This window comes from Enhydra lutris, unplaced genomic scaffold, assembly GCF_002288905.1.
Source record: "Enhydra lutris kenyoni isolate GAN:26980312 unplaced genomic scaffold, ASM228890v2 scaffoldscaffold75, whole genome shotgun sequence".
Taxonomy (NCBI): domain Eukaryota; kingdom Metazoa; phylum Chordata; class Mammalia; order Carnivora; family Mustelidae; genus Enhydra; species Enhydra lutris.
In genome coordinates this window covers 1,638,818-1,661,910 of record NW_019154159.1, presented here as the reverse complement: position 1 = coordinate 1,661,910, position 23,093 = coordinate 1,638,818, and the positions used below count along the sequence as shown (strand labels likewise).

Sequence of the window (23,093 nt, the reverse complement as noted above, 5' to 3'; positions counted from 1 at the left end):
TGGGGGCTCTCCCAGGCTTTGGAAGGCGAAGACCCTGGATGCGGTCTGCCCGCGAATATACCGTCCCACCTGCCGCTCGCGCCCGTGGAGGGCTCTTTGAGAGCGGGGGCTGGGGCGGGGGGGGGGGGGGTGTGCAGAGCTGCCCTGCCCTTCCAGGTGACGCCCAATCTGGTGACACCAGAGGCCCTGGGGGAGCTTTCAGGCCGTCTCTCTGCCGCCGAGAGCTCCAGGCTGGCCGGGGTTTGGAAACGGAATGCAAAGTGACTGAGGGTCCCGGCGGCCCAGGACGGCCACCCATCCTACGCCTCTGGGAGCCCTGCCTCCCCTGTCCCTTCCACCTCCGACCCAGGGTCGGCTCCTCCATCCTCCCCGGCCCGTCCTTTCTCCCGCACTTCTGGACGGGGCCGAGGTGCCAGGGCCGGACCTACAGGTCCCGAGGGTCCCTCCGAGGGGAGCGCCCCCGCCGCGGCTTGCCCGGCGTCAGGCGTTCGGAAGCCACGGGCGCAGGCCGGGAGCCAGCAGTGCTCGGCCCACCCGGCAGGTGGCGGCGTCTCCCCGCGCCCCGCCCCCCTCGCCGGCCCCCAGGCCCGCGCGCGCCTGCCCTTGACCGCGGCGGGACAACGCCCAGGCCAAACCCCGGCTCGCGCAGGTGCCCGCAGCCCAAGTGCCCGGGAACGAGGACAGCGCCAGAGGGGCTCGAGCAGCTCCGCGAGCGGGTGGGGGAGGGGGCGACACGCCCGCCCCCGGGACCCGCCAACGCACCCCCCGAGGGTGCGGCGAGCCCGGGCAGGAGGAGAGCTGCTGGGCGGGGAGGAGCCGCGGGGGCTGGAGGAGGGCAGGGCCGGTGGGGCTGGGCGGCCGCCTCCCAGAGGCCGACCCGGCCCGCCCCGGCCTCTCCCTTCGGCCCGGGACGGCGGCGGACGGGGCGCCCGCGGGCCGGGGCTGCATGGGGCTCCCGCGCGGCCAGCTCTTCTGGCTGCTGCTCCTGCTCGCGGCTGCCTGCTCGGGGATCCTCTTCACTCTGTACTCCTCGGCAGTGGGGCCGTACCCGGGGCCCCGGTCCGGAGCCAGGTAGGGGCTGCAGTGCCGTCCGACCAGGGGGTGTGGGGGGTGGCGCGGGGCGCCCAGCCCAGGCCCCTCAGTCTGCCCGCCGCGTCGGCCTCCCTGGGGTGGCTCGCGGCGGGGACTCGGGCCGCGGCCCTTTGTCCCCAAAGCCTCCACGGGAGCCACCAACCTGCGCCACCCGGGCCCCACAGCCTCTGCCGGGGCCCGAGGGGAATCTCGCCCCTTTGCGCACTGGCTACTCGCTCCGCGGGGCCTTGTGGGTTCATCCCTCCGGCCGTGATTCCAAACACTTTGTCCAGATCTGGCTGGGTCGTCGGGGTCGGACAAAACAGCCCCGTTTTTGTCAAGAACCGTTCCTCGCTAACGTCACATTTCTCTGACTCTACTTTTGGGGGAGGGACCCAAGACTCCCGGTTCCGTCTGCGCCCTCCCCGCGCCGGCTTGCGGCTCTGGCCCGCGCGCCGTTCGCTCCGTTTATTTTGATAAAGCGCCGTCTGCGCGCGCTCTGGCGAAGCGGCGGCCTCCCCCCGGGACCAGGGGCCGATCCCGGGCTCCGTCCAAGCACCCCCAACACCCGCCTCCGGGCTCCCCTCCCTCCGCTCGCCCAGCGCGCACCTTCCTTGCATGTGTGCCCGGCAAGGACGAAGCTCCGAGCCTGCGTCGGTAGGTGATGGCGCCAGGTACTGAGGAAGCCCCGGAAGAATTTGGTTTTCCGTTCGGGAGGCGAATCGAGCTGTGCAGGAGTCTGGATTTGGGGGGCCGCCAGGGCCCCCCCACAGGCTCGCCCACCCGCGAGGCCGGGCTCTGCCGTCTGAGCGCCTCCCCATCTGCGCGCTCCTCACCAAACCAACGGGATGAAAGGCAAGTTAGTTATCCGTTCTCAGGAAACGCGGTCCGAAGGCATCTAAAGTTGCAAAACAGCACGAGAACACCTGCAAATCCTTAGGAGCCCAGTGGCTCTAGAACAGAGCGGTTCCGGCCGCAGGGACCTGGAGCCACTACACCTGCGGGTAGTCAGGAGTTGCAGAAGGCGAGGGCCTGGAGGGTGGAAGGTGTGGTTTAAGAAAGAATCCTTTGTGAATTTTACGTAAAGATGTTTTAAAACACATTTCAACATCCTTTGAAAGTATCTAATAAACTTCAAATATGAGGGTGTGGGACATCCACTATGCCTCCACGGAAGTTTTGAAAGGTCTTTCATCTTTTTAAAAAGCTCATACTAGCCAAGAACGTGTCCGTTTTCTTGCTGTTCCCCTAAGGTTTGCGATTTGGCTGAGCCCCAGGGGCTGGCCAGGAGGGCCCCGCTGTAGGGGGTGGGTATTGAGTACCCCAGAGAGTGGGTGGGGAGCAGGCTGTGTGACCCACCCGCCCCCGACCTGGGGTGGGAAAGCAGATGACCTGGCCACCTGGAGAGCTTGGGAAGGGACTGGGGTGCCTTGGGGCCTGGTCTTTCCGCACCTGAGGGCTATCATTGCAGGCTGGACAGGGGAAGCCAGCCCGGGAATTCACCTGTGGCAGAAGAATCTGGGTCAGGAGTTTCCAGGCATTGGGATATCTAGACTTGTCTTTAAAAAAAGAAAAAAAAAAAAGAGGGGTGCCCGGGTGGCTCAGTTGTTAAGCTTCTGCCTTTGGATCAGGTCATGATCCCAAGGTCGTGGGATGGAGCCCTGTACCAGGCTTCCTGCTTCGCTGGAAGCCTGCTTCTCCCACTCCCCCTGCTTGTGTTCCCTCTCTCACTGTCTCTCTCTGTTAAATAAATAGGTAAAATCTTTTTTTTCCCGCTTAAATATTTTATATATTTATTTGACACAGAGAGAGAGGGTATAAGCAATGCGAGGCGCAGAGGGAGAGGGAGAAGCAGACTCCCCGCCGAGCAGAGAGCCCAACATGGGGCTTGATCCCAGGACCCAGAGATCACGACCTGAGCCGAAGGCAGACACCCAACCGACTGAGCCACCCAGGCACCCCAATAAATAAAATCTTTAAAACATAATAGTAATTTGGGGGGCATCTGGGTGGCTCAGTGGGTTAAGCCTCTGCCTTCAGCTCAGGTCATGATCTCAGGGTCCTGGGATCGAGCCCAGCATCGGGGCTCTCTGCTCAGTGGGGAGCCTGCTTCCCTCCCCCCTCTCTCTCTCTGCCTGCCTCTCTGCCTACTTGTGATCTCTCTCTCTCTCTCTCTCTGTCAAATAAATAAGAGAGAAAAAAGTAATAATTTAAAAAAAAAATCCTTTTTAAGGGTGGAGTGGTGGTGGTAAGGATAGATATAGGCTGCCCCGGTTATCTGACAGTGTCTGTTGTCAACATTATTTTGTAAAAGAAAAGACATCCAGGGGCCTAGAATTCCTAAGGGTAGATCCAAATTGAGTAGACTTTGTTTTATGGGAAATGTACCGCAGGGCTCCCTCCTTATATGCAGTTTGGCTTTTCCTCTGTGTCAGTCACTCACCCCCAATCAGGTCTCGAAGCAGATCAGCCTCCCCCCGCCCCCGCCCCCACAGACAGGTCAGTAGGAGCCTGAAATAATGGTAAGTCACCCTGCGGCCATCACTTCCCTCCCCCTCCGATTTTGTCATCTCCCACCGGTGCAAGAAGGGTGATATTCACAGAGTCAGATATTGACAGAGACCACACTCACGTCATATTGTTATGATCGTCCTATTTTATCAATTGTTGTTTTTCTCTCACTGTGCCTCATTTATAAAGTAAACTTTAGCATTCCTTTGCATGTAGAGGAAAAAACATAGCATGCGCAGAGTTCCGTACTGTCCACGGTCACAGCATCCACTGGGAGTCTTGGAGCTTACCCCCAGGGTAGGGGAGGACTACTGTACAAGGTCCTTATTTCTCCTCAGGCCAGTGAAACCTGCGGGAGGGGCATAGGAGGGCTGGCTCCCTTCCCCACTTCTTCTGGGTTCATCTAGAAGGTGTGTCTAGAAGCCCTTGAATTCCTAAGAAGGAGGGCTGGGAGAAGTCAGACCACGGAGGGGGGTTCTGGAGATAAGCAGGCCTCCCTAGACTGGGGTGTTCAGGGCAGCAAAACAGAACTGGGAGGGGGGCTCCCCAACCCCTCGCCTGCAACTCTATCCCTCTGGTCTCCAAGCTGCCCTGGCCAGCAGCTCCGTCCTCTGGTTCTCAAGCCTGGCTCCCACAGAATCACCTGGCAAGGAGGCCTAGACCAGTCAGATCAGAACTGCAGGGGTGAGGCCCTGTGCGCAGGTGTTTTTCAGACGCTCCCTGGGAATCGTCACCTCCCCTGAGGCTGTGTCCTGGGGTCCCTGTTCCTCTTGAGATGCTGTTCTGTTGTACTGAGGAGAGGAACTACAGGGTGTGGGGGGCAGGTGGCCATCTGAGGGGGAAAGGGAGAGATGGGGGAAGGGATCATCCCTGCCCCTCCCCGTCTGCCCTGTGGGGTTCTACGGAAACCTGAAGTGAGGCAGGTCACGGGCTCCCTTGTGGCCCAGCTGGCTCAGCAGGTCAGAAGCAAGAACACGAGGCCTCTGTTTTCCTTGCAAACAGCCTGGTGATCCAAAGCCCTCCCCACCTGCTTCCCTGTGGCTGTGGGGGCAGGGGGAGACAGGAGTCCAGGAGAAGCCGGACACCCGTTTGAGTAGACAAAGGCCCCTATTCCTTCTACGCTCTTTGCCGTCTCCCCAATACAGGGGTCGCCTGGGAGGTGGGAGTAGGGGCGGAGCAGTAACATGGGCCCCTTCCCTCCCTCCCGAAGGGACACAGTCGTAGAGGTTGTCATAACAAGGTCCTTTCCCTTCCTCCTTTAGGTAACAATAGCTACCATTTAGAGGACACTTTTTGTGTGAGATAATATCGAGTCTCTGTGTGAACCCTTCCAACAACTGGAGATGTGATATGATTTTTTTAAATTTTATTTATTTATTTGACCGAGAGAGACAGAGGGAACACAAGTGGGGGTGGGAGAGGGAGAAGCAGACTTTCCGCCAAGCAGGGAGCCCAATGTGGGGCTCGATCCCCAGGACTCCGGGATCATGACCTGAGCCAAAGGCAGACGCTTAACAATTGAGCCACCCAGGCGCCCTGGAGATGTGATATGATTAATAATGATAATGAATCACTTGATTATATCTGCTGCCCAGATATAGACACCAAGGCTTCTAGAAGTAACTTCCCTAGACCGTGGGGTATAAACCTAGGGAGTGAGCCTTCAGACACGTGTCTTCTATGGGGAGCCACAGGGCAGGAGCCAGGATGACCAACCCCAAGGGGAAGGGGGACCACGTCGTCTGAGACCGACCATCTGTCTCTGGGGACTTGGCAGGGAGCTCCCTCAGATGGCGGGAGGGGTCTGGCAAGCTCGCCTAGTGTATATTTTCATCCTTGAACCAGATCTCACAGTTCTGTAAACTCTACATTTTTGCCACTTGCCATGGGCTTTCTTGGATTTCTGGGTTTAGAGAGCTGAGCAAAATATACTAATGTGACAATATATATTTTTTAAAAGATTTTATTTGACAGAGAGACCAAGTAGGGGGAGCAGCAGGCAGAGGGAGAAGGAGACAGACCCTGATATGGGGCTCGATCCCAGGACCCTGGGACCATGACCTGAGCCGAAGGCAGACGCTTAACCAATGGGGCCACCCAGGAGCCCCTAATGTGACAATATTTTTGTTCCTAAAGAGGGAGACATGGGCACAAATCAGAGCATGGCAAGATCAAAGGAATGCCATCTTTGACTCTGACAGGATTTAACCGCCCCTGGGGCTAAGAATCAGACAGAAGGTTCCGAGGGACAGGTCTGAGCCCTGCTTTACTTCTGCTTCTCCCCCAGGAATGCCACATCATCTCGAGCATTCTTTGGACACAAGGCATCAAACGCTGGACCGAGAAAGGTACAATGGCCAACTCTCCTGGTGGTTTTGAGCATCAAGTTAGCGGGGAGGTGGGGACAAAGAGAGCAAATGAGAACGTTCTCGTGAGACTGCTTGGGGGAGCTCTCTGGACCCCATAAACATGAAGCTTCGAGCTGAGCGGCCAGCCAGACCTGGCCACCAGGGTTCCCTGTACCCCAGGAGCAGAGAAGGGGTGTAGCCAGGAGAAGAGTTCTTGGGAAGCCTTGTAATTTATCTTTAAAAGGCCCGTGAATTTGACATTCTACTCAGAATGCCTTTTTTTTTTTTCAAGATTTTAAAGTACTCTTTGCACTCACCACAGGGCTTGAACTCATGACCCTGGGATCAAGAGTCACGTGTTCTACAGACTGAGCCAGCCAGGCACCTTCTTACTATAAAATCCCTTCTTGTTATGAAATTCACGCAATTTTTTTTTTTTTTTTTTTTTTTTAGACAGAGAGAGAGAGAGGTCACAAATAAGCAGAGGAGCAGGCAGAGCAAGAGGGGGAAGCAGGCTCCCTGCTGAGCAGAGAGCCCGATGCGGGCCTCGATCCCAGGACCCTGAGATCATGACCTGAGCCGAAGGCAGAGGCTTAGCCCCCTGAGCCACCCAGGCGCCCAGAAATTCACGCAATTTTTAAACGGATCTCCATGGAGTAGACAAGCAAACCTTGGAAAGATGCTCCATGCCTGCCTACGGGGTTGAGAACCTTCTGGGTCCTGCTCTATCATAAATTGTGTTGCCTCGAGCACTTCACCCACGTTCTCGTGCAAAAGCCACACGGCACCCCTCTTGTGTAGCTTTTATAGATGGACACAGTGAGGCAGAGAGGTCAGGTCCTGGCTCATTCAGGTTTAAGAGTTGTGCCCAAGACACAAGACACCAACCTGGGACTTGTTAGTGTGGCCTTAGGGGAGAAAAGATTTCACTGCACATCGAACATAGCGACAGCTGAGCTGTACAGAGACAGAGCAAGTAGCCCTGGGCAGGTGAGGGGGGTCCCCGTCTTGAGAACAGAGGCGGGGTGGACCCTTGGCGTACAAGGCCAAAGAGAAGCCTCAAGCATCTTATGGGAGCTTATGGGTCCTCTTTAAGTTTCCTAAAGCCCTGTGCACCTGTGCTGCTTGATGCAAACTTATCTGAACCAGGTTTAAAAAAAAAAAAAAGGATTCTGGGTGGCTTTTGGATACAACATAACAAGGCAAAAATATAGAATAAAATGAAGAAATGACAGAATAAAGGTAGGAGAATCAAACAATGTCATGTAGATAACTGCATGGAAAATCGGCCACAAGGTGTAAGGGATAGGCCATAGATCTGGCTCTGAGCTTCCTGGTGGCCCCGGGGAAGAAGGAAATTTGCCATAGTGTCCATGAGCTAAAAGCAAGCCAGCTGCCCAACTGGAGCACGGCCTTTCCCAATACAAAGACCGGGGAGTTTTCTCCTGGCCTCTCTTAAAGAAGGCCCTGGAAGACACCCCAGAGATGAACTGAACGGTAGTGAAATTAGTAGTTCTGTTAGAAAGCCTGCTTTGAAAATGTGAATTTGTTCCAGCAAGATTGGTATCTTAGGAAACAATTTGAGCATAACACAAACTTTGTGTTTGCCTCTGGGTGACTCTCATTGCGAACACGAAGAGTAAATGCAGAGACCCACGCCCAACCCGAGGGAGCCACGAAGAATACGCGAAGTGCGCACACATGTGCCCGTCAGATAAGCACTTCAGGGTTCTCACCCTCTTTCCACTACTCCCCAATAACTCTCAAGTTCCCATCTTTCTCATGCCCACTCACACAAGCAAACGTCAGGTCTCCTCCAAGGCCAAGGGCCACGTGTTTAGTAGAATGTGGCAGATCTTAACCACGGGGTGAGTGAGCCTGGGCCTCCAGCTTTGTTAGGCCCCTCATCTGTCCAGTCAACCATCACGGACCAAGCTCTTGAGTGTTGTGCCCCTGATCCCATTGGCCCCAAAGCCCTGTGTTTTTGACGGTACCCGTTTTGCCTAGTGCGCTGGTTTTTAGGCATCCATAGGTAACGTTACAGCAGAACTTACTGTACGGCTCTTTCCTGCCCTGGTCAAACCAGTGGCCTAGCAAAGAGCCCCCTTCAGTGGGAAGGGGAGCCCCAGCCAGGCCGAGGCAGTGAGGGATTCAGACATTAGGGGTTGCAGGCAGGGGAGGATGGCCAGAGCTAGGATTTGGGTCCAGACTGACGGATTCCAAAGCCCAGGCTGGAATTCCTCCATCAAAGGGCCAGCAGGTCTTACACATTTGGTGGGAAGGTGCCCCCCAGTTTCCCTAGGTGTGAACTGAAGGAGTAGGAGGCCAGAGCCATCAGGCCCTGGATAGGGTGGCATCCAGGAGGGAGAGAGAGGGCTGGGCTTGGGTAAATCCAGAAAGCTGACCCCACCACGCTGCTGTGCCACAAGCCAGCTCAGCGGGCAGGTTTGGTGGACCAAGTCCGGAGGGGAAGAGCAGATCTCCCCCCCCGCCCCGCCAACCAACCATCCTGCAGGGTCTGCAGGCTCCCATAGGAAGGTTCCCACCCGCCATAGCCCTCAGCTAATGGAGCTTGGCCCTCTTGCCTCCTGCCCCACAGAGCCCGCACTGCCAACACCCACTTTATCAGGCCATCCAGAAGCACCCCCACTTCCGCACCCTGTTCGATCTCTCCATTCCAGTACTGCTCTCGGGGGCCCTCTTCACTCAGGAGCTCTGGGACAGGCTGAGCCAGCATAAAGCCCCCTATGGCTGGCAGGGGCTCTCCCGCCAAGGTAACCGGAAGCGGCTGCTTCTTGCCCAGCACTCTGACCCCAGAGAATCCCTTCCTCCTGCTTTGGGCCCACATGCCGACCCTGCCCTCACAGCACCTTACGGGGACCCCCACCCCGCCCCTTTGCTCCCAAGGAGACCCCCGGGCCCGGCCCCCCCCCCCCCCCCCCGCCGCTGTGTGACACCTGCTATACTCGCCAGCACCAGGGGTCAGGGAGGGTTTGATGTGCAGCTCCTGGGACCAGTGTCCAAAGGTGGTCAAGAACAGCCCGCCCGTGGTTCCCACAGTGGGAAACCGCCCAGAGACCCCGCCCCCACGCTCACTCTGCCCCCCAACCCCCGCGAGCCTCAGATTATTTTACTGTGGAACATTCAGTCTTGAGAGGACTAGTGATTCAAGTTCTTGAGGTGACTGAGGGTACAGCCGAATCCTCTCCCCCCGGTTCAGCCCAACATTGCGCTCTCCGCGCCCCTCCCCCCCCCACCCTCCGTGCCTTGGTTAGGGCTGGCGTCAGGCCTCTGGCAGGTGGCGTGCCAGAAACAGTCTCGGCACAGCCCCAGCCCATGGGACAGCACGCGCCCCCCCATGGCACCCTGCCCTGTCTGGCACCCACAGCCATCAGCTCCACCCTGAGCCTCCTGAATGGCTCCGAGAGCTCCAGGCTGTACGCCGCCTCCGGGAAGCCACTCTCCAAGTGCATTCGGTGTGCGGTGGTGGGGAACGGAGGCATTTTGAATGGCTCCCGCCAGGGGCTGAACATCGACGCCCATGACTACGTGTTCAGGTATGGGGCGCAGGAGGTGGGGAGGAGCGGGAAACGGAGCTAGTCCCCACCGGCCCCTGGAGGAGCATCCTCGGGGAGGGCCCTGGGCAGGGGCAGCCCCAGAATAGGCAGGCGGGCCCGGACAAAGGCATACAGGGGGACAGACCCTGAAGGTGGGAGTGTGGGTGCCGCAAGCCAGCGGGGAGGGAGCCGCCAGGGGCAGATGTGCCCATTTCTTTGAGGTCTGGAGGAATAGGGATGGGCTGGATGCGACGGGCCACCAGCGCTGGTGCCTCCCTGGGCAAGGGACATGGTCTGCACAGAGGCCTGGGGACAGGTGCGGAAGTACAGCACAGCATGGTGTGACCATCGGGAGGCTGATGGGCCTCTGTCTGGACCAGACTCAATGGTGCTGTGATCAAAGGCTTTGAGAAGGATGTGGGCACCAAGACCTCCTTCTACGGTTTCACCGTGAACACAATGAAGAACTCCCTCATCTCCTACTGGAATTTCGGCTTCACCTCTGTGCCACAAGGCCAGGTGAGGCTTCCGATGGGCCTGCCACGGTCGCGGACGGTCAGTGCCACTGTTCCCAGAGCGCCCTCTGTGTGGCGAACCAAGTGGCCCCAGTCCAGTAGACAGAGAGCTTGTGCCAGGATGCTGGGCGCCTGGGATGGGGCCACTGAAAAACTCAGCTGCCTCCAGGCCCCCTGACCTCATGAGCACTGGGGCTTGTCTCCCATTTCCCCGAGTGGCCTTCCTGACCCCACAGCAGCCTGTGAGGGAGGCTGAGGTTCAAAGGAACGGGGCTGCGTGCCCAGCCAGGAAGCAGGGGAGCCGGAATCCGAGGCCGCCTACCGCCTCCAGCTTCTTGAAACACCCAGCTGCGGGAACACCGCTCTCCTTTCAGGAGCCGTCTGGGTGCCACATAAAGGGGGGAGATCCCAGGATAAGGGCCTTGTGGTGCTAGATAGGACTGGGCTGAGTTTCTAGAAGCTTCCTCCTCTAAGTGGGAAATTCAGGAGTGTCCTAGCCACAGCAGCACCTCTCCTAGCTCATGACAAAACAAAAAAGAGCACACATTTCTGGCCACACTACCTGCATGAGTTACCACGGTGTTAACACCACCCCAGACTTAGTAGAAGCTTTAAACAACATACATTTATTATCTTACAGTTTCAGGGGGTCGGGAATTTGGGAACAGCTCAGCAGGGTGGTCTTAGCTCAGGATCTGGGTGTTTGCCAGGATCCGCAGGGGCTACGGGCACTTGAAGGCTTGATGGAGGCCACAGTGAAGGTGGCACCTCTGGAGGCCACTAGAGTGTCCTCAGATCGTGGCAGCTCACTTCAAGGAAGCTGCAGTGCCTTTTATGGCCTCGTCTCCAAGGTCACACACGATCCCTTCTGCTTCGTTCTATCCATTAGTCACTCAAGGGGATGGCAAGGAAGCCGCACCTCTTGCAGCATGCCCAAAGATTTGTGAGCACGTACTGAAACCAGGAGAGGGAGAGCAGTGAGAGTGGGGGTTCCATGCAGAGAGCAGAAATTCTCCCATCAGGACAGGTGGCAGGACCGGGTAGAGGGCTGAGCAGGACATGGTCCTGTTTGGAGGGCTGGGGGGACTGGATCAGTGTCTCTGTCGCCCCGACAGGACCTGCAGTACATCTTCATCCCCTCTGACATCCGGGACTATGTGATGCTGAGATCGGCCATTCTGGGTGTGGATGTCCCCGAGGGCCCTGATAAAGGGGACAGGTGAGCGGCCAAGCTGGTGTGGGGTGTGGCACTGCTGGACCCACTGTCAGGGTGGGAAGGTGGGTGAGGACAGCAAGAAAATCTCCAAGAATTCACAGACTACTGGGGAATTATGCTCTTTTCCCTACCCCCAGAGGAGCCCAGGTAGCCCTCCCGGTCCCCAGGAGCCCACCTAAGGAGGCAGGCTGTAGCCCCGAAGGGCTGCTGTCCCCTAACACAGCCCCCCGGCCGGCAGCACGGGCCGTGCCTGTCCGCTCCTGACTGCTGGCCGGCTGAGCACACGGTGTCTGGAAGCAAAGTGGTGGGGGGGGCTTGTATCCATGCCACTCGTCCCCATGGGCATCCTCCCAGGACTGTGCCCATGAACTGGAGAGCAGATGCCATGGGCCCAGCGTCCGGCAAAGAGAGAACAAAGGGCACTCTGTCTTTTCTCCCGCACCTTCCTGGGCAGCAGGCCGGTGTCCAGCTCCTTTGAACCCAGTCCTGGCCTCAGGTGGACCTTCCCCCTGTGGTGCTGAAACGATTTCTCATCCCAAAGTCAAATCCTTAGGTATCCGTGCCTCCTCTGTGGCCACAAAAACCGGCCTTCCTATCCCAGTGCTCCCGCACCAGGCCGCCCACCCCCAAAAGAGCAGATTCTAAGGTCCTTAGGGATTAAGCCCTCAAAGGCCAGGCCCGCTTGCTCTGGCCACCTGCAACCCCCCCACCCATGACGATCCAACAATCACTCCTGACATGGCATCTGGTCATGAGGGTGGGCTTTGTGACACGGTGGGGACTGGGCCTTGAGGGGGGCTGGCTCAGAGACATCGATCGGGTGGTCGTAAGCCTCCCCAACACCAATGAGCTCCCCCTCCCATACCCCCAATCCGTCCCCTACCCAGTCCCCCTCCCAGTCCCGGTCCAACCACATCGTCCCTTCCAACCAGCAGGCCTACTCCAGCTCTGCTGGCTCAGCCCCTTCTCCGTCCCCCACCCGGGGGTCTTCCTCCCGGCCCCCCTCTCACCCTGTCACCCCAACTGCCTCACAGCCCTCCTCCCGGGCTTCATCCCTAACCCCCAGCCCTCATATCCAACATGTGCCCCGAGGGTCTTCCCAAAACCCCACCCCACCCACCTCTAAATCTCCTTCCCAATCTGGCTTGAAATCCCTCTCCCGAAACTCTTCCCAAACTCCTCCCGTGCCGATCCCCCGGTCCCCTTCCCGCAGCCCCGCCACCTCAGCCTCCTACATCGGGCCCATTCGGGGCATCCCCTCCTACATCTCCCCCTACGTGCCCCGCTTCCTGAAGGAACCCCCCTTCTTCCAGCCCCCCACCGCACCCCTGCCCCAGAACCAGTGCTTCCCCTGCTCCTTCCCCTGCCCAGCCAGGGAGCCCCCTCCTCTCCCTGACTCTTTCTACTTCCCCCTGCTACCGCCTCCTCCCCACCACCCCCGGCTCAACTGCTCCTACCCGACCCCTCCATCCCTGTTCACGCCCCCCTCCTCGCTCACCTACACCCCACCCACCGAGGTTCTGGTGAGCGGGAAGCCCCACGTGGTGCCCACGGTGCTGCCGGCCACCTTCTACACGCCCTTCTCCCGCTACTACACCCAGCCCCGCCCGTACCGCACGCACCGCCGCAGGCCCAGCGCCTTTCCCCTCACCTCGCTCCCCAACCTGCCGTACGACGGCCCAGGCCGCTCTGTCCACTTCTTTCATGGGTCCTAGGCCTCAGACCTACTTCGGACCGGAAGCCTCTACCAGGAAATTCAAGCTACTACATCCAGACTTCATCAGCTACCTGAGGGAGAGGTAGGTGTTGGGGCGGGGAGGGTACACAGAGAACAGCTCCCCCTCCCATCCCCCTGCACACCAACCCATCACTGCAGGCTTTATGCCCCGGACGGTTACCCACAGGGACAGCCAACCTGTTCTGGGCCCAAACGCAGGCATTCCAAGGCGACCACAGGGAGGAACCCGGGAATAACAGCCTGCTCTCACCCCTCCTTCCCGCCCTCAGTCCCTCTCCCCTACCAGAGGTTCCAATGGTGGGGGGCGGTGTCACGTGGCTCTCTCTGGAGCCGTTCTGGTTGTCACTAGGTAAGCGCCACTGGCGAGCACAGACAGGGATACCGTACACAGAAGGCCCCTGCAACCAAGAATTAATTACTTGGACGTCAATAGCGCCATGGCCGAGAAGCCCTGCTGTCGCCCCCTGCTGGCCCCCTCCAGAGCAGGTGGAGGGTGGCGAGTGTGGCTCTGGGTAGGCCGACTGGAGCCAGCACTCCGAGCCATCCAACAGAGGAAGAAACAGGCTCTCCAGGAGGCTAGGTGGTTTGTCTGGCAAAGCGTAGATGTGAATCCGGGGTGGCCGCCGTAGTGTGGCCTCACTTGGATTCCGAGAGTGTGTGCACATTTCTCTCACCAGTGACTCTGGGCCCAGGCCCTGGGTGCCCTGCTCATGCGCCTCTTAAGGGACTCCTCCTGGGTTGAAGTCTGGGGAAAGAAAGAAACACTGGTTTCAGGCTAGATCAATAGGCAGCCCGTCCCCTAGCCACTGTGGTTACTTAGCCCAGGGGTGAAGGCAAGGTGTAGCAGAGAGGAAAGGGGAATCAGGCTGGGTTCCCGCTTCTAGAGCGGGAGAGGGAGGATTATACCTGTAGTTCTGCCCAGGCCTGCTCCTCTTCTCACCTGATTCTGTTACCCAGACGTTTGCGTTTGCTTTGTGTTTTCTCCTAAGTGGGGAAGAGCAAGTTCTGAACGGTTCTCCAGCCGATCGGAACGGGTCGCTGGAAAGCATAGGGGCACAATCATCCACTGAGACCTACACCTCTTTCTTGAGTTTTGATGCCACTTCTCCTCTCCAGGTTTTTGAAATCAAAGTTGATTAACACAAATTTTGGAGACCTATATATGCCTAGTACTGGGGCCCTCATGCTGCTGACGGCTTTGCACACCTGTGACCAGGTAAGAGGCCTTCTCTTTGAGGGGCCCACAGCAGCAGGGGGCAGGTGTGGCTGGAACCTAATCTGACCTGATAAGCCCTACAGGAGGCCTGTCACCCCCAGGGGGCCTGGGACTGGCCCGGCCCCTGTCCCCTTGGGGAAGGGATTCACCCCTGTGGGGAAGGGATTCTCCAGCCACAGGAGCAAAAGTGGGTGTCTAGAAGGGGCGGGAGGAAGTGGCACTCCCCAGCTACCTCCACGAGGGCTTGGCAGAGACCTTCCCAGGACAGGTGCTGGGCCTCACCTTCCTCCAGCAGCCGCCTGCCCGGGGACCTCTGTCCTTCACCCCTGTGGTATTTAAGGAACATGTTACCAACTGTTCTTGTGAAAGCAAAATTGCAACAGGAGTGGATAAGTACATCCTTTTAGGAGAACATTCTAGAACTGAGCTGGGCAGCAGGTTTAGCCTTCCACACACAGCCTTTGAAATCACTGCCTGAGACGTTCCCAGTGCCACCCACATGAGCCCAGCAGAGGTAGAGGAGCGGTTTTCAAAGAAGGGCAAGTGACCCCCACTAAGGCCAGCACAAAAGCCGGAGGCCAAGGGCCACCCCACGACACTGTCCTTTTCCTTCTCCCAGTTTTTTTGTTTTTTTGTTTTTAAAGCAGCAGTTCCCCGACTGCGCTCCCCTTAGAACGAGTACTCGTGGACTTGTCTCCACCTCACACTTAACAATGGAGATCATGGCTTTGATCATGAATCACAGACCTGACTTTGAAGCCCAGCCTGGCCACTCACTAGCTTGTGACTGAGGACATGGCTGGTTACCCCCGAGCGCTGCCCCATTTGAACACCTGAGGTTATCCCGAGGCCGAGAGAACGTGTCCAAAAGCGCACGGCCTGCCGTTAGCGTGAGCTCCGACTACTGTTCACCTGTGTCTTCCACACGGCATCTAAGGAAGCGGGGGGGTGCCTTTCCCAGTTCATGTCACTTCACAAATCTGCACAGAGCTCAGTAAATGCTAATTCAGTGACTATCCTTGTCCAGGTTAGTGCCTATGGATTCATCACAAGCAATTACTGGAAATTTTCAGACCACTATTTCGAGCGAATTAAGAAGCCACTCATATTCTACGTGAACCACGACCTGTCCCTGGAAGCCACCCTGTGGAAGAAACTGCACAAGGCCGGCATCCTTCGACTGTACCAGCGCTGACCCTGAAGTACTCAAGCCCTTTGTTCTTGCAGAGCTGTGGACCCGTGGGCCCCCTCCCCGGCCCCTCACGTGGCCTAGGCGGCCCCCAGTTTTTTCAGCCTCTGAGAAGGGCTCCAGCTCCCCTCCACCAACCCCTTCTTCTCTAGAGAACTTAAGAGCTGGACTTGTGACTGTTTTTGAAGCCTGTTCATTGCAGGACACCCCATCTTGTTCTTGGTTTCTCCAAGAAGACTCCCCTCGAGGTTGGAGACAGATATCCCGACCTTGGGCGAAGGAGACGACCGCTCTGCTGGGTGTTTGAAAACTGAAGGTAATGTGAGACTGTGACCCTCACCAGCGAAGGGCAAACACACTTCAGAGCAGAGGCTCTCAAAGCCAGCCGTTGGTAGAGAACTTGACTATGTGGGTGCGGCGACTTCGACATCTCCACTGACCAGGATCAAGCAGCAGTGCAGGCTCGCACACTCGCCAGCCAGACCCTCCCACAAGCATGTCCAGCCTCCCAGCAACTCCACGACGTCGGACTCTAAGACATGCCTACACCACCCGAGGACATGACCACTTTCCTTCTGCCCCATGATGAAGTGGGAACGCAAAAGGCAGAATGTAATTCGAACTAGGTACTCCCATAAATGACAGGATGACCCTTGAGTCTTTTCTGTGTGTTGGGGAGGGGGCTGGGGTGGCACACCAGAGTGTTTAGCAGGCAGATCACTCAGAAAACTCAAGAACCATGGGCCAGTCGTGGTAATTTGACAGGGGTCAAGTGCACAGAGGGCTGCCCACCTGTGAAAGTCCCACTGGATCGATTACCACTGGCCACTGAAGTGACAAGATCAGGTAAAGAACTCTCCGCCTCACATCACGGCTTCAGTAAATCTGGACTCGGCTGATAGGCAGTTTTAGACAGATCACAGGGGATTCCGTTGGAAGGGTTAAGTCTCAACTAACCGAGTCACCTCCATGTAGCCCTTAAGCCCTGGGATTTACTGGCCCCATGACTAGTAGCTCCAGTCTGACCTGCTACACTGGCTACATGGACTAGAGCCTTCCCGAGGTGGCACTGATCACCACTGGCTAATTCACAAAGGCCTAGGACCTGGCCTCTGGCTCCGTGGTTTTGGAAGGTAGAGCCTATCAGCGTCTTAACAAGAGGGTAACTGTCACCAGAATCAAAATTCTACTTTAGAAATTCAAGTATGTGATCAAAGGCCTCGGCTTTCACGATCGAGGCAGCTACTTGAAACTGCTACCTGGGGCTGGTGGGCAGCTTAGACTAGAGGGGAGTAGCCAGCAGGAGGCCATGGCCTCTCTTAAGCTTGGCAACATGGAACTGTCCCTTAGTCTCAAGGACAGCAGTGTCCTAAGTATGTTTCTCTGGATAGAATTACTGGTCCAGAAAGAAAATGTCTAATGTGGGAAACGTGGTATCGTCAGTCCGCTCTGCCATCTGAGTGACCGTTGCTAGTGAAGAAATCCAGCTGCCCTAAGTCAGGGTAGCCAGCGTAGCCCAAGTCAGGACTGAACTCCTTGTAAACAGGACATTTCACTTGTCCCTATTCCGCTCACATCTGTAGCTATCAGAATCTTTGTCAATCCGTCAGATTAGAGAAATGCTAACGTCACATTTGTGGGTGGTAACCCATTAAGAGGGGTAGAAAATCAGTTTAGTGGGAAACTTCTAAAACATCTGATTACATCCTGTGGAACTTGGGGGGACCCTAGTGGCTCAGTCGGGGAAGCACCCCACTCTTAGGAAGAGAAATTAGACTCCCGCTGAGCCTAGAGCCCAGAAGCATCGGACTCAATGTGAGTTCAGCTGATGATCTCAGGGTTAGGAGATCGAACCCCCCAATGAGCGTGGAGTCTGCTTGTGACTTTCTCTCCCTCTGCCCCTCTTAAAACAGTATTCGGAGAAACCTTCATTTATGTAAGAATACGTTTGCTGAGTCTCAGAATAAAATCCCTTTATGAGGGTCTCAACATGAAACATGAAACACATTTTCAAAAACTTTTATTTATGCTTCAAATCTTAAGCCCAAGATACATTAACTTCACAGGAAATCCACTCTGAGAAACCTCTTTCTAGGCCAAACACCTGCTTCCCCTCAGACTCTCCAAAACACAGCGCGTACACGTCATTCTCCGTTCACAATCCCCGCCTTCCTGCCAGTGCGCCGCTCACACCCAGATCGGCTCAACTGCGGCGTTCTGCATGTTCCTAGTTATGCCCTGATTTGACTAACCGCCAGATATTTTTCGGGGTAAACTGTCACTCAAATTATTTGGTTCCTTTTTGAAGAGAAAATCCAAAGAATCCTTCCAATTGTTCTCCCTCTGGGGCCTCAGTTTATGGGCATGAACAGTTCGCAACAGACGCAGTGCAGCTCCACCTGGCGTCGCGGAGGAGAACCTGCAAGACCAAAGGAGAGTCGTGTGACGGGCCAGTCAAGTACGGGCCTCAAAACTGAAAGCCAGATCTAGAGAAGAAAAGGCAATCGTAGCAGCGCTCATTCCAACCGAACATCGGGCACAGACCGCTTCGGAGCAGGCTGCCCTCACCAGCTGAGGCGCGAAGGGAGCAGGCCCGGCGAGGGGAGAACCACCAAGAAGCACCGGAGACCGTCTCATTCAACCCTTTTCTGGAGGTAAAACCTTTCAAGTCAAACCTGAAGATCTACAGGAGTCCCACAGAGCAGTTCTGACGGACTCTGCATCAACGATAATGCAAGAAGCTGACTTCCCGACTCCCTACCGCTTCCTTTTACTGTTTTTTACTTACAGGCTGTAAACTGCTGGGGCCAGTCTTCAGGCTTATTAAATCCCACCCCAAATCTAGCTTCCTTGGTGACTGAACAATTATGTGACCTTAAATAACAAAAGCCCATACATACCTCCCAATTTCAACAACAACAAAGGCCATCTGCCCACTCCAAGCCTGGCATTTAAGTGGGAACAAAGCCAGACCACCACCCCGCCCAGTACACTGGGCTACTTTTGGGTCACACGCCAGCCCACGCAGCCCTAGGCCACGCCAGGAGCAGCGTCATGCCCACTACGCTGTCCAGAAACGATCTGAGCTAACCCTAGGAGAGCTCCCTGGTGGTGTGAACGAAGCACCTGGAAACCAAACAGCTCTTCTGGCGCCACGGCAGCCCTTCTTTCCCGAATGTCACAATGTGGTGCTGAGGGAGGTCCCAGTCCTGCCACAGCTGGCAGACTTCCGACATTCCCGTCAGTTTCAAAGAGTGCATTCATTTCCTTGAAATATGGGACAAGCACTCTTTGATTCCACAATAAGAACATGACCCGAAACTGGGCTACTTGCCCATGTCTGCCCCTTCTCAGAGCCTGTACCCTGAGGACCACTGATCAAGGGCCCAGAGCGTGACAGGGCAGCCACACTACTGGTTTTCAAGTTGCAGAGGGATGACGCACGCCACTGGGGTCTCGGCGAGGTAACAATTTCCTCTGGAGTCCATTCAGGCTGATTCCTGATGAAGCCTAAACCTTTAAGAGCAAAGAGCCAAACCCCGATGCCTCAGAATAGACGGTTTCCCCTCAGCCCAGATGTTCGGACAGGGATAACTCACCATCACAGGCTCGTGGGGCTTCCTAGGGACACGGAAGATGGAAAGAGAGACTACAAGCAACAGGGGAGGGGTCCTTTCACTTCAGGCAAAGCAGCTCCGCTCTGTTTCACACACTGCAGACATCCAGCCAAAGAACAAACCCATGTTAAAATCTCCCTGCCCCCAGCACAATCCTAAACCCGGGGCAGGAGCAGCAAACAAACCTCCCACCCAAGTCTATTTGGAAGGGCTCTACTTACATACAAAAGTCTCCGCTTCAGGCCCAGGGCAGTGGACTGGGCCATCTGCCTCTGTAGGATCCTTTCCAGCCTCGGAAACCAAGGCTGGGACTGTACCTGGCAAGGAGAAATTGCAAAAGAAAAATCTACTCAAGATATACACAGGTAATTCTCAAGCCGCTCACTTTCAAATCTGGCCTAAATTTCCCTTAAAGTGAACTTGGGAACTGAGTTTCAGACATCCATATTCCACAGAAAGGCCTTTCTTTGCCTTCAGACAGGGATAACTTCAGATCATCATGGACTCAGCTCCCGCCAATCCACCAGCCCCCAGGGCTGACACTTCTAGCACACGTAGGCCACTTTGTCCTTACAAAATTCAGCTTTACTTCCCTCATAAAAATTCTCAATCTTGTCTACTTTATTAAAAGAACTTTCCTTCAAAGGTAAAAATGCTGATACCCAGTGCCTAGATGTACCCAGCATCCCGGACCTGACGGACACTTCCTGCCCTTTTAAAGACAAAGTCCAGGGCGCCTGGTGGCTCAGTGGGTTAAGCCGCTGCCTTCGGCTCAGGTCATGATCTCAGGGTCCTGGGATCGAGTCCCGAATCGCTCTCTGCTCAGCGGGGGGCCTGCTTCCCTTCCTCTCTGCCTGCCTCTCTGCCTGCTTGTGATCTCTGTCAAATAAGTAAGTAAAAATCTTAAAAAAAAAAAAGTGCAGTTACTTCTTTGGGACTTCTCTGAAGGCCAGCTGTACAAAGGAACCTGCTGCCAGGAGGCACCGCCACTCAAGGTCATCTCCTCCTTCCTTCTCCTCTGCATAAACATGATCCACAGAGCTAGATCAGTTTTTTTTAAGTAGAGGATTATAGATCTGCCCCAAGAGCTACTTATAAATAGCCAGTGCTGTAATCTTGCTGTAATAAAAAGTCCCCGAGCTAAAAGTGGATCAGATCATCTAATTGTTCCTGTATGACTGCTCTTGGGGCAGCCACACAAATCTTGGGCCTCACTCCAGGGTCATTCTCAACCATGGCTGGAGGTGTACTTCTCCACCCTTAGATGTATAGCCAGATCTGGAAAACAATAACCCTATTTTACAAGGAAATAAGGCTCCGGTGGGGTTATTTGTTAACAGGCTGGGAATGGAGCCCAGGGCTCTCAAGTTCATCTAATACAAAGTTTCGGCCTCAGCTCTGACATTCTGGGCAGATAGTTCTTTGTGGTGGGGGCTGTCATGCATTGCAGGATACTCAGCAGCACCCATCAGCGCACTCCACCCTAGTGGAGAACGCCTGGGCTAAATGTAACTCAATTATTTCTCAATGAAACTGAAAAATGCAACAGCACTCCCACAAAATGTTTATGGTTCTTTAAAAAACAAGAAACAGCTGTAGAACTCTAAGCCTCAGTTTGTTTACTCACTGGCAAAGGAGAAAGTATCTACTCCACTTAAGATTGTTGTAACAGGGGCCTGGGTGGTTCAGTGGGTTGGGCCTCTGCCTTCGGCTCAGGTCATGATCCTGAGGTCCTGGCATTGAGGCCCTCGTCGGGCTCCCTGCTCGGCACGGAGCCTGTTTCCCCCCTTCTCTCTCCGTCTGCCTCTCCGCCTACTTGTGATCTCTATCAAATAAATAAATAAAATCTTAAAACTAAAAAAAAGATTGTTGTAACAAATATTGTTCGGGAGACTGCTTGGCAAGGAGGCTAGCAGAGTTCCACACTCCTTCCCTTATCTGGGTAGAACAATTCTGGGAGGCTCACATCCTTGAAATCTAACAGACACTAAAGGCACCATAATCTCTGCAATTCTGCCAAAGAGCTTTTTTTTTTTTAAAAAAAATAAAAAAAAAAAAAAAACCCTTCCCATTTATAGAATTTTCATGAAAAAAAAAATCCTTACACTCAACATCTTAAGATGGTTTTCACGTGACTTTTTTCAAAGTCTACAGTCAACACTTTTAATCTCTAAGGGAAATGTGGGTAACATACTTCATTCTAACAGAAAGAATGTCAAGGTGTTATTCTCAAGATCGGTATTTGAACAGCTGAGCTTTGGGGACACCTGGGTGGCTCAGTCGTTAAGTGTCTACCTTGGGCTTGGGTCATGATCCCAGGGACTTGGGATCCAGCCCGGCATCGGGCTCCCTGCTCCATGGGAAGCCTGCTTCTCCCTCTTCCACTCCCCCTGCTTGTGTTCCCTCTCTCCCTGCGTCTCTGCCACATAAATAAATAAAATCTTAAAAAAAAAAAAAAACTGAAGTACCCAAACTTGTTAAAAGAAAATAAATAAAAACAAAAAGCTGAGCCTCGAAGCGTCAGAACTCCTCACAAAACACGTCCTTTCAGACAAGGGTAACTTTAAATCATCCATAAATACTCTAAGCCCCGGCCTACCAGAGCCCCTTCCCTGAATCGGTCTCCCCTCCACCCCTGGGTGCAGTGACCCTCCCGATTCCACACAGCGACACCTAGTGGCCCCAAATCACCCTGGCCCAGACCCCGCTCATTTCCGGATTCTGGGTCCCGTTTTCTCACCCTAACCAGACTCCTGCGTCCACGTGCTCCTAAAACCGAGCTGAACAGCCGAAGAAAGTGAGAGGCAGGCCTTCCCACCACCCGGACTTCCTCGCGTGCGGTGACCGCGCAGGTCCCGCCGCGCCCCGTCCTTACCCACTTCAGGGATCCATCTGTTACTTTTAAGCTTCAGCCTGCAGGTCTGGCGCCCACGGTCTCCGCAGACGCCCAAGAAAAGCCTGTGGGGAAAGAAAAAAATGAGCTTGGAAAGGGTAGACTGCAGAGTCGTGGCTTTCCAAAACCGACAGTCCCATCCACGGCGGTCTGCAGGATTAAGCAGAACTACGGGTTAGGGCGTCCTCCAGGCGCTCCACGAGGGGCCTGATCTGGCCGCTGACCCTGGACGTGAATTAAGAACCGCCCCCCGCAGCCTGCCCCGTGGGCCGGCCTCGGAGACACCGTGCACAAGGTGGTTGTGCGACGCACGGGGCTGCACAGGCTGGAAGCAGCTCTCCCCGGCCCAGGAGGGACTCTCTGGCTCCAGAGGAGGGCCTCCGCGCTCTCCGTCTACACGCGCGGCTCGGAAAGCGTCTTCCGACCCAGTACTCGACCCAAGCCTCCCAGCCGCCCTAGGAAGGAGACCGGCTACCGTCCCCATTCCGCCTCTGAGGAAGGGTAGTCGAATGAACTAGCGCCGGCTCAACGAAGACCTCGTTTTCCCACCTCCACAGCCTTACCCCAGCCAAAGGCCCGAGACTGCTCGTCCCCTTCTTTCCAGACAGAAGCCGCCATGCCTCCTGGCCACGCGGCCTGCCTCAAAGAAGAAGGCGGAGCCGCGCCTGCGCAAACGTCTTTTCAGCCATCTCGCGAGAGCTCTCGCGATGTTGAGAAATGGCTCATGGGAAATGTAGTCCAAGCAACCGCCGCTGGGGGGCGGTCGCATCCTCAGCGCGACTGTGGGGCTGGGGGTAAGATGGTTTCCGCCACCGGGGACAGTAGAGAGCTCAGGGTGGGAGCCCTGATCTCGGAAGAAAACGAAGATAGGCGGTGGCTTCAGCTACAGTCATTTATCTGCTGGGTCCACAGATAGTCCCTGGCCGAAACTGGGGTGGCGCAGGAAGTTCAAGGGGACCTCACGAGGGGAGGTTGCCACATTTGCTTATGTTTGCCTACCTTAATTTGTAAGTTTCTTCAAAGCGGGAGACAGGAGACGTCTGTCTCTCTTTTTAAAGATGGATTGATGGAGGAGCACCTGGGTGGCTCAGTGGGTTAAAGCCTCTGACTTCGGCTGGGGTCATGATCTCAGGATCCTGGGATCGAGCCCCGCATCGGACTCTGCTTGGCGGGGAGCCTGCTTCCTCCTCTCTCTCTGCCTGCCTCTCTGCCTACTTGTGAT

At 55.8% G+C, this 23,093-nt stretch overlaps 1 protein-coding gene and 1 long non-coding RNA gene across 3 annotated transcripts; one reads left to right on the top strand and one right to left on the bottom strand.

Moving 5' to 3' along the window:
* Positions 1 to 929: 929 nt before the first annotated feature.
* On the top strand, positions 930 to 15,880 carry LOC111160366 (ST6 N-acetylgalactosaminide alpha-2,6-sialyltransferase 2). The gene is made up of 9 exons (XM_022523432.1): positions 930 to 1,071; positions 5,870 to 5,930; positions 8,530 to 8,704; positions 9,319 to 9,487; positions 9,868 to 10,006; positions 11,118 to 11,221; positions 12,934 to 13,017; positions 14,073 to 14,172; positions 15,200 to 15,880. The coding sequence occupies exons 1-9, from the start codon at positions 947 to 949 to the stop codon at positions 15,365 to 15,367; spliced, it is 1,125 nt and encodes a 374-aa protein (XP_022379140.1). The 5' UTR covers positions 930 to 946; the 3' UTR covers positions 15,368 to 15,880.
* Positions 15,881 to 17,364: 1,484 nt separating this feature from the next.
* On the bottom strand, positions 17,365 to 22,505 carry LOC111160322. Of its 2 annotated transcripts, XR_002641467.1 has the most exons (3): positions 22,435 to 22,505; positions 21,854 to 21,936; positions 17,365 to 19,295 (listed from the first exon to the last, which is right to left on the bottom strand). It is a non-coding gene; the product is annotated as an uncharacterized LOC111160322 (long non-coding RNA). The 2 variants fall into 2 exon arrangements; XR_002641468.1 differs by lacking the exons at positions 21,854 to 21,936; positions 22,435 to 22,505 and adding an exon at positions 19,906 to 20,695.
* Between the last annotated feature and the right edge of the window lie 588 nt (positions 22,506 to 23,093).

Coding starts and splice junctions, on each gene's coding strand:
- LOC111160366 (XM_022523432.1), top strand. CDS start 947: ATGGGGCTCCCGCGCGGCCAGCTCTTCTGGCTGCTGCTCCTGCTCGCG. Junction 11,222..12,933: donor GGCCCTGATAAAGGGGACAG/GTGAGCGGCCAA, acceptor CATGGGTCCTAG/GCCTCAGACCTACTTCGGAC. Junction 13,018..14,072: donor ATCAGCTACCTGAGGGAGAG/GTAGGTGTTGGG, acceptor TCTCCTCTCCAG/GTTTTTGAAATCAAAGTTGA.